The following is a 15,191-nucleotide window of genomic DNA, read 5'->3' as shown; positions in this document are numbered from 1 at the left end:
TCAACACCAGAGTACCCTTTTACTTTTTCCGTTTAATGCAATGGACAAATAATTATATTTTACATAAAGAGTCTTAAAATACAGCACTTATAAAAATTTGATTAGCAGAAAGCAGAGATAAAATTCTTCAAGTGCAAAGGCACTTCTGGAACCAGGAATTTGTGTTGCACTCACCATCCAACATGTTCTACAGGAATGTCATTTCAACAACCCTGTCGTCTGAGAGAAAATATATTTCATATTACAAAAAAGCATGGAGCTGTAAGCTATACATATTCTTGCGACAACTGCTACAGTCTTTACGTTCAAGTAGAAGAAATAATTTAAACCTTAGAGAAAATAATATATCATCTTTAAATTGCGGGTATGTTTACAGCCTCTAAAAGAAGATGGAAGGCTTAGGTCTGTGGTGGTGTTATTATTGTCTCTTGTGGTTGAATACACAGATGATACAGGTTTACAGGGACTCGATCTTACAACTGACTCATCGCAGTTTGTTTCTCCAGAACTTCGAGGTAGTCCGGCTCGGTTTTAAGCTTGGATAGCAAAGGATGCTCGTTTTTGGACTGTGCAGCATATTTTCTGGGGGTCCCATAGAGAACAGTTTTGTTTAATCGATCCTGGTTGAGTCGCCGGGTGGTTTCGTAGGGGGGGATAAAGGATTTTTTGGGTAAAGTGCAAAAGTTATAGCTGAGTGGCCCAGACTGGGGCAGATCTTTCGCTCTCTCTACAATGTTCTGGTAAAGCAGTTCCGGCTCTCGAATGGCGCACGGCTGCTTGTCAATGAACTCCACTGTGCTTATGGTGAAAGCTGGGCTTCGATCAAGCTCCTCCTTCTTGGGGTCAAGAGCGCTGAAGCTCAGTTCCTTCAGGTTCCGATAGTAGGCCACCTGCTCGTTCTCCTTCTGCATGTAGATGGGATTCTGACACATCTGACCCACGGGTGGAGGGATGTAGTTATACACGTGGTTGTCGCTTTTGTCTGCGTTGGAGTCCGCGTTGTACGAGCCGTACTGTACTTGGAAGGAGTTCAAGTCCAAATGGTTATTGGTGCCCGAAGGCACATTCTCCACTCCCTTGCGACGTTTGAGAACGAACACGAACAATCCTGCCCCGAAGCACACGGACAGAATGAACACAACGAGCAGGCCTAAGATGAGAACTGACAAGGGCACCTCTGGAGGCATTTCGGGCATTCTGTCCGTAGGGGTTACGGCAGAAGAAGGGGTCGCCTCGGTGCTCGAGCTCACGACAGTGGGGGGTTTAGTCACAGGAACCTCATCAGTCTCAGAGCAGATGGCATCGTTTCGGAGGGAGCGCAAGAGCCGACCTGCATGCTTGGATGGTGAGTCACACGTGATCTCATTCACCACCACGCTGGTGCTGGACAGCTCCATCCAGTTCTTAAGCTCCACAATGTCGCAGGTGCAGTCCCACGGATTCTCCTGGAGGTCGATCTGAATGAAGGCAGAGAGCTGGTCCAGCACCCCACGCACTGGGAGATGGGAAAAATGATTGTTTCGGAGATTAAGCCTTGTCAGCATTGTACCTCCAAACACGTTGTCGGGAAGGGATCTCAGCAGGTTATTATTAAGAAACAATAGCTGCAGATTGTGCAGCGAGCTGAAGGTGTGGGGAAAAATCTCTTTAATGATGTTGTATTCCAGGTAGAGATATTGCAAGCTCTGCAGCCCAGCGAATAAAGACTGTGACAGGCTTTCGATGTAGTTGCCATTTAGATAGAGCCTCCTTAAACTTGTGAGATTCTCAAAGGCTCCGTCCTGAATGATTGCTATTCTGTTATTCCCTAAGTGCAGGAGCTCAAGGGAGCTGTACTCTGTCAGATCCGTTCTGTATATGGTCTGCAAATAGTTGCCGGTTAAATGCAGCTTCTTTGGATACGACGGTTTGGGTTGAAGTTCAGAGATGTTCTGAAGCTTCCTCTCCTGACAATTGATGTTTAATCCACTGTCGGGATTTTGCGACGTGCACACGCAAATGCTCGGGCAGGTCATCGGAACCGGTGAGCGCGTCTGGTACACCATGATAGGCCCAAATACGTGTTTATCTCTGCTGGACGTGACACGCGGAGTGGGGCGGTATCTCATTTTGGGGGGACGAGAGGCCTTGGGGGCTCTCGTTGGGGTGACTCGAGGCCGCAGGGTTGGAGACGGACCCTGGTACTGTGAATCAGACGGAGGTTGCATGGCACGATGACTTGCGTCTCCAGGATTGCGCCTGGGGCAAAGGTCTTGCTTGATCAGCTGTGTGACATCTTTACCATGCAGTCTGAATGGCGTCTCACAAACGATATCCCCCACGAAGACTGAAATTGTATCCAGCCAGGCTTTCAGGGGTATCAGATCACAAGTGCAATTCCACGGGTTCTCTTCCAGCTGAATCTCCATTATTCCACCTATATGCTCTAGAACGCCAGCAAACGGCAGCATCTTAAGTCGGTTTCCCCTTAAATCCAAATGCGTCAACATGACAAAGCGGAATATGTTGTTAGGTAGAGAGAGCAAAAGGTTGTCGTTGAGTATCAGGACTTTGAGTTTATTCAGTTTGTTGAAAGCTCCAGTCTCTATGGCACTAATGTAGTTATAATCAGCTTGCAAATACTCCAAACTCTCCAAACCAGAAAAAGTGTCCTCTCTTATGATCTCCAAGTTATTATTATTGAGATGCAGACGCTTCAAGTTTTTTAACCAATTGAATGCTCCCGTTTTGATCTCCTGCAAGCCATTATTACCCAAATGAAGAGATGTTACATTACCATAATTGAGGAATTCGTTCGGGCTTATCTTGGTGAGAAAGTTTCCATTCAGAAACAGTTGGCTGATTTTGTTTTGCGGAGGCTGGAAATGACTGACCGTGGTAAAACCCTTGTTTTCACAGTTGATATTCAATGCGTTCTCCTTTTCCTCGCAGGAGCACCGGTTCTTGCAAATGTCTTTGGAAGTTTTGCGGCTGTCTGTCTTTGAAGGGAAACTGGTGACTGTTAAAACGCTCAGTAAGAGAATGTTGTTCAGCATTTTTACAGCAATAATACCGAAAGCCCCAGCATTAATGTGCAAATCTCAAAACAGGCATGCAGAGCCCCAAATAAGATTTCAAAAGGCGCACAGAAGCGCACAGCTCTCCATTGACCCTCTTTAAATCCCAAAAGGCAGAATAGAGAAGACATCCATCACCGAGCGCATTGTGACCGCTGCTGGACCGAACGCATCGTCGTCCCTCGCAGTGATAGTGAGATCCTGGACTAATGAGCAAGCATTCATGCAGCAGTTTAAAGCGCATCCGAGGCACCACAGTTCTGAGTCTCGGAGCTTAAACTGTCCCCTTTCACTTGCAGCGCGAGAGATATTCACACGAAAGCAACTTCACGCCTGCGATCCTGCATGGCGACAGTCAACTTGACGGTGCGTGATGCGCGGGATAACTGAGCGCTACGCGAGCGAGCTTCAGAGTGAGAGAGATGGACTCCGCGCTTGCTCACTCACTCCCACCAGGAGCGCGCGCGCCTGTGTGTGTGTGTGTGTGTGTGTTTGCTGGATTAGAGTGTGTGTGAGCTCTGCGTGGAATTCCGACGTCACCGCTCTTGAGTGAGTAGATGGTTTTATTCCTACTCAATAACGTTATTTTAATGACAGGTTATTATTATTTACATCATTTGATTTATCAGTTTTTGATGATGTTTCAAGATTAAATTGATGACCTTTTTATTTTATTTTTCTCTGACAATGTATTACATTTTAAGTTGTATTTGTTATCATTAATTATTGCTTTTATATCAGCCTTTATATCTTATTTGTAGCCCCCTATTATTATTATTATTTAGAAGAAGAAGAGGAGGAAGAAGAAATCAGCAGTTGCCTGTTAATGTTTGCTTTTGTATAGTTCATAATGGATTCAACATTAATTTGTATCAAAATAAGATTAAAATGAGAGTAAATAAACAAGAAAAAACATCTCGTGCAGTTTCTGTATTTAAAGTAACTGGCATTGATAAAAGCAGATGCTCTAATCATAATACGCCACTAGGAGGCGCAAGTAGCTCCAATACACCTAAATATAGTTTTAGGTGTCAATGCATTTTTGAAATGATGCAAAACATGTCTTAATGTCAGAAAAAGACAAGAAACGCAGCAGCACTGTTGTGACGCACATACCCAGACACAGCCACAGACATTTGCAGACGTAAAGATAGCATCATATCCGTTTAAAAAATAAATAAATAAATAAATCTTTAGATTGAATTGGTATTAATTTTGCTTATCCATTCCTCTTGTTTATTTACTGACTGCTGCTTGCCAAAGCGAAATTTGAGACTTAATATATGAGTCATTGTAATATTAAGAACCAGCTTAAATTGCAATTACAAAACACCTTCAAGGCATAAGGTAATCTGTCGTAAATTATTGATTTACATGCTGCACACTGGCAATAACAATCATGATAGATAGCCAAGAAAAAGAGGACAAAGGAGAGTGCTACAACCATCAGTTTTTAAGAAATTAGAAACAGTAAAAACAACAACAACATAAACTTGTTACCATTTTATTGTAGTTTGAATTATAATGTTACACTGATATTCTTGTTTGCTATTAATGTAGTAGGGTAATTAATATCATGTTTTAAGCATAAGTAGGCTATATTTATTTAATTTGTTGTGGGTAAATATTATTAATAGTATTATTATTATAATTAATGTATTAATTAATTAATTAATTTTATTTTATTTTAAAGGGCTTCACATATACTGAAACAAATGTGTTACACAACTCCTGATCTGAATGAATATGATTAAATCAACTGTCAGGAAGACACAAGAGCAGAACTTTAAATAATAACTCATTCTTCTATCTTTGCATCACAGTTATTTCACTAATTAGTCATCATCGATCAGATATCTGTGAAGGTAAAGGAGCTAAACTCCTCACCTCTTTTCTTAATCATTTGTATAAACCTCATGATTAATAAGGTCATCATTGATGAGGTATCTAATGAAGGCCACATCAGATGGATAAACTCTCTAACATCTGCTAGGAGAATGTTCAAAGTGATTTCCACTCACCTCAAAGACAGACACAGCACCATCGACACACAAAACCCAAAACTTGATCTGCATATCTGATGCATTTGTTGTAAACATCTGATGCTGAATGACTCATTTGTTTTACGTCATCTAAATTGCACATCATTGTTTGACGTCTATATACGTATGGGCATATGATGAAACACTCTGAAAATAGACGTTTTTTTTTTTAGTTTAAGTGCTTTAGCATTATGGATTTGTAATGATTCTATAACAATCTTCCCACTTTGTGCCATTGTAATATTGTGACAGTGAGCTTTTATTTGGAGTCATATATAATTATCACTTCACACTAATATGTCATGAAAAAGCGGTGAAACAATGTGCATGACAAGTAAATGCATATTGCATTAGTGTATTATGTAAATACTTACAAGTTAAAGGAACTGAATATGCATATCATTTATATATAAATTCTTTCAGGAATGAAACACCACCACCACCATCTGTTTTTTGGTGTTGCAATGATTCTGTCTTTTTTGTGCAATGAAAACAGCCATTAATAAGGCATCTACATATACATATCTATGGATACTTCAGCGTCAATCCACCCATTCGTATTTGTTGTTCGGGAAAAGCACCCAACAAGCACCCTGTTGAAAAAAAAAGACAGCATATGCTGATTAGGTATGTTTTAAAGCATGGCAGCTGGTTTAAACTGGTCCTGAGCTGGATATGAGCTGGTTTAAGCTGGTCATATGCTGGTCCTAAGCAAATAGCTCCTGTTCAGGACCAGCTTAAACCAGTTTATGACCAACTAAGGATCAGCTTAAACCAGCTCAAACCAGCTGTCATGCTTCAACAGGGTAGCAGTACATGACTCAGTAATCAGTGTAGGTCACAGCCTCCTCTATAGGTGAAAATAATCAGTATATGATTATTTGTTGGGCTTTTTGCAATGTGGGGTGCTTTGAATGTGCAATAAAATATTTCTGGGGTAAATCAGCTCAAGTCGTCAACAAGACACCAAAAACTGGAACTTTTACCAGGAAATGGAGAAACCTGGCCACCTTAAATCGTAAACACATTGATTTGTAGCACATGTAATTTTACCATTTATTGCACTCTAGTTATTTGCCTGTTCATAGCTTTCAGTCATGTGACCGGCGTGAAGACTTGGAGGGCAAAACATCCATAGAACAGCTGCACAAGCGTGTCAGTTTTTCATCTGTTTCTCACCCGCAAATATTTAGATCACCTCTCAAAAGAATAAAACAAAGGTATTTCTGAACAAAATGCAAGTTTTGGCCATTTGCAATCCATATTAAGCATCTGCTGCAATATTTCAATCATAAACAGTGCAACAAAATGTTGTAAAATCACTTAAAGTGCCGTAATATATTTAAAACGGTAATATTAAAATATCAAATTCAGTATTCACCATATTAATAATGCTTCATGGCTTCATCTTACATTTACATTTACATTTATTCATTTAGCTGACGCTTTTATCCAAAGCGACTTACAATTGCTATATATGTCAGAGGTCGCACGCCTCTGGAGCAACTAGGGGTTAAGTGTCTTGCTCAGGGACACATTGGTGTCTCACAGTGGATTCGAACCCGGGTCTCTCACACCAAAGGCATGTGTCTTATCCACTGCGCCATCACCACCCCTCATCTTCTTGCCTGTACAAAATATACATCATCAATAAGGTGTTTACTTAATATATGTGTTTTACTACATTATTACTTGATGCAATCTGCGTTAAAATAACTGGCGGTCAGTGGAGCAAAGCTTTGTTTTGCCTGCCAGGTGGGCGTTCCTATAAGACTATCAATGACGTCACGTGAAAACTATCAATAGCATGAATTGAAAGTCTCACAATAACCTGCTTCCACATTGAAAAATAAGGGATAAAAGTGATATAATGTTAGTAGTGCATTAAGAATGTATATCAGTGTTTGATATTGCTGTAATAAATGGGACAATATGCTTCTAAATAAAACTCCACAGCACAGTGCTCTTTTATTCTGTTAATCAACATCTATTTCCCCAAAAACACATCTGATGAGTAAAATATCTCTGTTGGTCTCTTTACACATATAAAGGCCATAACTCTTGAGCTTGGGCCAGGACAAGCCCATTCTCTGCTTTTATGAACACATCACAGGGGAACACCTACATTTCAGTGCTAGATACTGATTCCTCTCTCTCTCATGCTGAAACAATGCAGTGCTGACCTATAACTTGTGGGTCCCTCTACTTGATGAATTGTGTCATCCTGGTCCACAGAAGTGCTGACCCGAATGCAAGCTGCTCTCAATGATTTCCTGTAGTTGGCAGAACACAGTGAGTGATGAATGAACATCTCGGATCCATCAATCCCAGGGCCTGGAGTCAGGAGCCCCCGCTCTTTTCGAAGAAGTGTAATTCCACTTCCTTCGCCTCTGTCTTTGGCCGGGTCCCTGCGAGCCAGTCGGCTTTGTCATTAAACAGGGTATGAACTAAAGGATTTGAGCCATTAAACGTTTTTAAGTTTTACACGGGGAGAATTGAATCGGGGATGTAAAAGTTGGTTTTAGTGCTTTTGCAACTCTTAACCTCTACTTTTTAAATTGCTTTGATAAAATGTTTTATAAGGCCTATTCAGAATCTTTAAGAGCCTCACATAAAAAAAAAACTTTGAAGATTAGCCGATTCCTTTGTGAGATTTGCTTTGTAATTCAGTAATGGTAAACTTCTCAAGGGCCTTTCACATAACTGACGTCAAGGCTTCGGTGCACCACTCCATGCAGATGCCATTGGCCACACTGAAGAAAACAGTGCACACTTGTATTTGTGTATATGTGCGTTCAAGTCGTCTTGGAAATGTATTTCTTACTAGTTTGGAAGTTGTAATTAGATCATGTTGTATGTTTGCAAAATGTTTATTTGGAATATAATAGACTCACTCACTCTTCGTTTTCAATTATTTTTATTTTTTTCACTTTTCAACAAATTTTAGCACTTTTGCAGCTTTGATTTTAGCTCTTTTTTTGACTCTTACCCAAAGTAAGGGGAATATTGTTACATTTCCTGTTTCATGTTTCCCTGTTTTGTGTTAAGACTTAATTTGATATGTAGTTTCTGTGCTCATGGTTCCTGTGTTTTGCTTTTGCCTTGTTATTTAGTCCCTAGGTGCCTCTCAAACAGAGGGATGCATATCTAAACTGCCCGATACATAAGCTGTTTCCAAAGAAGGACAGCTTAATTTGAATTCTTTAATTGGCAAACTTTGTTTCATGTCCTTAATTCGGCCTGCTTTGAAGGAAACATCAGGTGTATCCTTCATGCTCTTCAAGTTCTCAAAATCATTTGCACATATTCCAATTCTTGAAAAATAATTAGTTGCTATTGAACTTGGACAAAGAAAAAAAAAATTAATAATAATAATAATTTTTCCATTGTTTTTTTATTTGTTTCTTTTTTTTTTTTTTTTTTTGTAAATGAATCTCATAATGCTAAACTGTGCATAATGTAAAACACTGGAAACCACAGATGGTTATATAAAACAATTGTAATAGTATTTTCATGTCATGACTGCAGGGGCAGAAACATTTATGACAGAGCCATGCACACTTACTAGACAGTCTTATTTTAGTGTTTAATGCTGAGAAGGAGCCTTGAAACCTCAGAAAGACTGGTATATGACGTACCCTCACTAGGACGCAACCTTCCATTTGAGAAGTAACCCCATGGTGTTCTGCCTGAATTCACTTTTAGAGTGTTTGTGTGTTTAAATAAATGTGTCTACTGCACTTGGGTCCAACTCTCAATTGTTTCTGAAAAGCCATGATACAGATACATAATCTATTTAGTGTCAGTGTCATTTAATGTTATTATTTAAATACCATTCATTGACATTTTGATTTTAATTGTAAATATCAATTTTCAATTTATTTTTTAATTATTCTTAATTATTACTATTATTATTACTATTATTGTATTAGTGTTTTATTGTTCAATATTTATTCATTAATTCACTCACTCATTAATTCACTCACTGACTCTTTATTTATTTATGCCTCTTTCTATGTCTTTCTATCTTCATATCTCTTTCTAATGGGCCCTTTTCATATTTCTGAACTTCTCAGATGAGGAAGACATCATGGTTGGATGAACTTCAAAACAGGTGAACATAAACTACAACACTACATTGATACATTATTATTATTATTATTATTAAAATGTTGATATAGAGAAAAAATATATACAAAAAGCAAACAATAAATACATATATTAATAAATTCTGATTATTTTACATAAAAGTAGTTCAGTAGATCTTGAGGAAATCCAGGAAGGGTTGCCATACAGCTTGGAATGAACAGTGAAGTTTGGCCTGAAAAGAGCTGGGGTTTTTTTTGGTTTGTTTGCTTGTGTGTTTGCTTGTTTAGTTTTTTTTTTTTTTTGCAAGGGCCATACTCATACTCATACTCATACTCATACTCAATGATTGCTGCTGAGAGCTTGAAAAAGTGCTAGACTGTGATCAGGCTTCACAAAGTTTTGAAAAAAAAAAAAATAATCAAATGAGTCAGGACAAAACCAGAACATATGCAACAGAGAGTGCTCTGTCGCTTTACATCTATCATGTACTGGAGAACTAGTGCTATATATTTAATTTTATGGTCACACTTTATTTTAATATTCCACTTTAGACATTCTACTAACTGTAAGTCACTTTGTAACTGCCTGTTAACTACAGTACATGTCTACTAACTCTCAGAGTAGACTGTTAGCCCTTGTATGGTGTTTGGGTCTTTGGGACCCGTTTTCACTTTTTGTCAAAAGAAAAATGATACGATTCATTATTCTTTTTCAAACTCATACTCATTGACCTTGGTTATTTTTTTGTGAAGAACATGTATCAGAACACATTTTCAATGACCACTCACTTGTGTAGCCCCCCTACACACTTACATTACATACAGGATGTTCAGGTCCACTGGACCCGGGGATAATAAATGTGTGGTAACTCCTGTGTATCTTCACTCTGTCCTCCTATTGTCTGGGCCTGCTATTAGTATGTGTATGTGTGTGTATGTTTGAGTATGTGTGTGAGAGTGAGTCAATAAGAGTGTGAGGGTAAGTGTAAGGTTGTAGCACTTTAATAAATGTGATCTAACAAAGGAAAAAAGGAAAATATCAACCATACGTGCTGTTTATATTGCTTGTAACTGGGATGAAGCAAGCATCTGTTCAGTATTTTAACATAATTTGTTTAATTGTGTTGAATCAAAAACCCAAAAATGCAGCAGGTCCACGAACACTGGCTGAGTAACACAAATATGAACACCACACAAGGGTTTGAGTAGGTTTAAGGTTAGTAGAATAAGTTGACATATACTTGCAAAGTTTCTCATAGTCAGTATGTTGTTTCCTTCTTAAGAAAAACGTATTTGCTTCTTCTCTAATTCTTTAATTAACGTACCCACCAAACAGAAAATCAGGTATTATATACATTCTTACGCTTGACTGATGCTTTGCTCCATAGATTTCAGTGCATTTGGCAACACTGGTGTGAATCATGTGAAATGCCCTTATCCGCCAATCTCATTTAAATTAATAAAGCAATAAAGTGGGAACCCTCTGTCTTTGTATAACATTTTAAGAAGAACATTCCATTGAAACAACTGGTGCCTGTGGATGGATTAGATGGATTAGATGTCTGCGTGACTGAGAAGGTTGTTAAGCGGTTATAATATCCTCCTCAATTACATGGGCCACCAGATAGCAACTGCTTTATTCTCAGAGGCTCCTGGTTTTCGATCTCTTATCGTTTACATGCAGAATAAAGGGTAGTGAGCTTCAACCTATTTTACACAACCCTGCTCCAGGTAAGTGGAAATGTAACGAAGATAGAGCGTTCGTTACATGAGGAATGCAAAGAAAAGGAATGCTCGTTAGTGCCGTGCTTTATGGAATGTGAAATTACAGCACAGAGCGGTATATAGTGTTTTTCAGAGATGTATAATTGAGGAACAACTAACGGGACTATATAAATGCAAGAGTCCTTTTTATTAGAGGCCGTTCTCCTCCAGGAGTGAGATATCATTGCCTCTTTCACAGCCGTTCCCTTCAAAACTATTTCATCTACTTAATCAGCCAATATTCTCTCACAGCTTTGTGGCTGAACGAAGACTGAATCATCAGCTCTGTGCACAGCCTTTACAGCAGGTTTATGAGGGGGTCTGAGAATGGTAAATCTCGCAACTTTCTGCGTCTTTGGGTAATTGATTGTTCGAAGGGGCTGAGTGCCATTTTTATTACCTCTGAGATTGAAAGAGTACTCTAAAACTATGGGCGAGTGCTGAACAGCAAACAGTGTCATAAAATACCCTGCTGGACAGACAATTAACTATTTGGGCAAGGGGAGCTGTATCTATTCCCTTCCGAATAACTGTAAATACAAATATAATTGCTGAGGAAAAAACTATTACAGAGCACATGTTAATCTAGTTGGCTGGGCAGGATTACAGAACAGTTCACTAGGAATATACTTGCATTTATTAATGTTTATTGCAAGTAAGAAACTTCTGAATTGTGTTATTTTTTTTTTTTTTCATCAGCATTGATTGATTTTATATCTAGTCATCTACTGTTTTGGGTAGCTTTTATAGCCACATTTAATAAAGTGTTCTAAATTGAAGGTTGGACAGAGCTTGTCTCGCAGATCATCAAATAAAGTTTCATTTTGATGTTGTTTTGTGTTGTGTTGGCAAAGGTTGAGTATAGAAGAAGAGGTTCTGACAGCCGCACATCTTGAGATTTGGCAGATGGTTGTCACACAGGAAAGCTGTCAGAAGGTCTGTATCTCAGAAACTATAAAGGTTTTACATTTTTTGCTGTTTAAAGAATATAATTTGTTTTTGCTTCATCGGAAGGAGATGACACTTGGTAATTTTTGTCACATGGGAAAGGGTCAGAAAACAAAAAGTGACACTTGGTACTATGATGGTCAAAAATGACTGACTGGGAAATATTGAAAAAATAGCTAAAAAAAGTATAATTACTGCAAAGTATCATTAAAAAAAACACAAAGTTTAATAAATAAACAAACAATTAAATAAATAGAATATTTAATATATATATAGAGAGAGAGAGAGATTGATTTTCCTGAAAAAAAAAATGAAAAAAAAAGGCAAATTTCAAGGCTTCGGTCTTTTAACCTTGAAAAGGTACCAAGTGTGACCCACAAATGAAGAGGCCAAGAGGATTAATAGCTGTTTTGAAGGAAAATCTTTAAGGTATGATTCTATACTAAAACTGACTAAAAATGTTGCTACCCCAAAATATTCTTTGGAGGAAAAAAAGTGATGATTTGCCCTGGTCCCCACTACAGCAAGCAGCCAATCTAAACGGCTGACTTTATTCTAGAGTCAAGATATATGTTTTATCATTTGCATTTCTTCATTTGCCTGGGTACTGTATCCAAAGCAATTTACAGTGCATTTGGGATATTCATTTTATCCGTTCATGTATTCCCTGGAAATCAAACTCATGATCTTAATATTACAGACACCATAATTTACTCAGCTGAGTTGCATACAGGAACTTACAGCAACAAAATGTAGTTCATAAGGTACCATCCTGCTACAATTAGCACATCAGGAGAAGATCTATTAACATAATTTGATAAGGTTTGTTCTCTCAAATATTAGAACTATATGTAGATGTGTTGGAGACATTCCTGAAGCAGGTTCTTTATTGGCATCAACAGTTTCATTCATGGGACCTTTCCATTCCACAAACAGTTCTTTATACGGAAACATTTTCTTTAGGTTTTTAAAATGTTCTTCACACTAAGGGGAGAAATTATCAGAAGGCCTCCTTTCTGAGTCAACGATTCTTGGCCAAAACAAGCTTGTGGAGGACCAGACTTTTATTGATAATCAACTGCACACCTACTGTGCATCAATCAAGTCCAACAGACATGCACCACATTAATCACACAGTAATCTATTGTGCCTCTAGAACGCTTGGTTTAGAGCACCATAACTGCTTAAAACCACCTGACAGACTTCTTACTCCTAAGTGGATTTCAATTGCAATGCTTATGTAAGTGCTGCTTCATGACTCTCTAATCGGCCCCTGTGCATTTACTATTGAAAACAGGGAACATGTCATCACTAATGCTGCTTAGAGCTCATAAACAAATTGAATTTCTTTCAGTGTTTGATGCCTCAAAACATATTCATTTCAGCTGGGTTCAGCACATGACACGCACTGTCCATCAAGTTCAGAGACGATATTAATAACTACATAATATCCAGCTAATATATTATCACTCTTATGAGTGAATTAACAAGAAAGTTATAGCATGAATATGTTTTCAGAAGTTCAATATCTTCATATATTGAAAGTGATATTTTATTTCATACCTCATTTTTCATCTAGGGAATTACATTCACACTGGAGGTCTGTAAGATCACCAGAGTGCTCATATTCTTCATTACAAATGAAAAGCATAATTTATTCCAGGCTTTATTTGAAGGGCAGTAAAGTGAGCAAGAAAATGAAAATGAGAGATATGTGTTCAAGGTCAACATCTGATCCCCAAGAGAAATTCATATCTGTGGAACTGACAATGCACTGGCTATAGACTTAAGGCAAAATATACCCGATTTAGGAGTGTGTTTGTTTGTGAATGTCTAGAGATGTTTGTCTATTCCTGTGTGTTCACACCTGAACATATATGCTCATAGTTTGTTCCTGCATGATTGCCCCTGTACTCGTTCATTGGTTGACCTTGAAATAGTAGGCAATTAGAGAGGCAAACCTCCTCATCCATTGCCCCCTGACAGGAGCTAAAGCTTGTGTTCACCCGCACTCTGAGGTCTACTGGGAGAGGATGAGGTGGAGCCCAGAGACTGTTGGGTAGCTATAAAGAAATCAAAATTCCATTGCACAGTTGCAACTGAAAACTCTTTGCGGTTTGTAAACAAACACCAAAACCTTTTCTGACTCCCGGTGCAACTGTACATGTTCAAATTCACAAGACTGCTTTAAAATCAGCTTCCAGACCTCTCAGTGGGTTCTGGGAATAACCAAAGTGCAAAGTAGATGGATCTAGATTGGAAATTGTACTTTTTGAACTTTCTGCTATGCAAAAGTCTAGATGTTTTGCAAAAACATTTGTTTTGTATATTTTGCTTTAGTGTGCTAAAACAAAATGTAATGTAACCAGGCTGTTAATTCATGAAGTTGGTATACTGCTGAGCATATGATTTTTTTTAATTTTCTGCAGGCAGTATGAACAAAAAATCTGTTTTGATTCTCACGTTAAAGGTTTACAACCCCAATTCCAGAAAAGTTGGGACGTTTTTTTTGTAAAATGCAATAAAATCAAGAATCTGTGGTTTGTTAAGTGTCTTTTACCTTCATTTAATTGACACAATTAAAAGGTACAATTAAAAGATTAACAATGTTTTCACTGACCAACTTAAATGTGTTTTGTTAATACAAAAAAAAAAAAAGAAAAAAAAAAGAAAAAAGATTTTGTTGGCTGCAACACACTCCACAAACGTTGGGACAGAGGCATAATAAAAGTGCAAAGGTTATAGAATATCCAAGTTAAACTGTTTTGAAACCGTCCTTGGCTCAACACTGTGCGCCACATTTAATGAGATAAGTGTCAAGCAAATCAAAAATCACATTTCTCAATGCACAACTGCAATTCATTTAGGTCTTTCACCAGCAATCATAGATGATTTTGTGAAAAGATTCAGGGAATCCAGATACATCTCAATACACGTAGGACAAGGCAGGAAACCAGTTGAATGTGCGTGACCTTTGAGCCCTCAGATGGCATTGCATGAGAAACCGTCATGCAGCGGTGTTAAAAAAAATACCCATGTGCTCGGGAGTAGCCTACTATGGACAACTGTTGTCACTTAACACAATTTGCAGCTTCATCAATGAATGCAACTTGATTCTCTGTTACACAAGGAGAAATATAGACATCAATTCTAGGCAGAGACACCAGTTCTCTGGGCCAGAGCTCATCTCATCTCAGACAGTAGAAAAGTGTGCTGTGGTCAGATGAGTCCACATTTCAGCTTGTTTTTGGTGAAAACGGACATCAAATTGTCAGTCCCAAAGAAAGGGATCA

General features: G+C 38.3%; 1 protein-coding gene across 1 annotated transcript; it reads right to left on the bottom strand.

The window, feature by feature from the left end:
- Positions 1 to 473: 473 nt before the first annotated feature.
- LOC306883314 (SLIT and NTRK-like protein 2) lies at positions 474 to 3,038 on the bottom strand (the record flags this gene model as incomplete). The annotated part of the gene is made up of 1 exon (XM_079438490.1): positions 474 to 3,038. The coding sequence occupies exon 1, from the start codon at positions 3,033 to 3,035 to the stop codon at positions 474 to 476; it is 2,562 nt and encodes an 853-aa protein (XP_079294616.1). The 5' UTR covers positions 3,036 to 3,038.
- Positions 3,039 to 15,191: the final 12,153 nt, after the last annotated feature.

Source organism: Barbus barbus (genome assembly GCF_936440315.1).
Source record: "Barbus barbus genome assembly, chromosome: 17".
NCBI lineage: Eukaryota > Metazoa > Chordata > Actinopteri > Cypriniformes > Cyprinidae > Barbus > Barbus barbus.
Note: the sequence above shows the minus strand (reverse complement) of the source record. Positions and strands in the feature narration are given on the sequence as shown.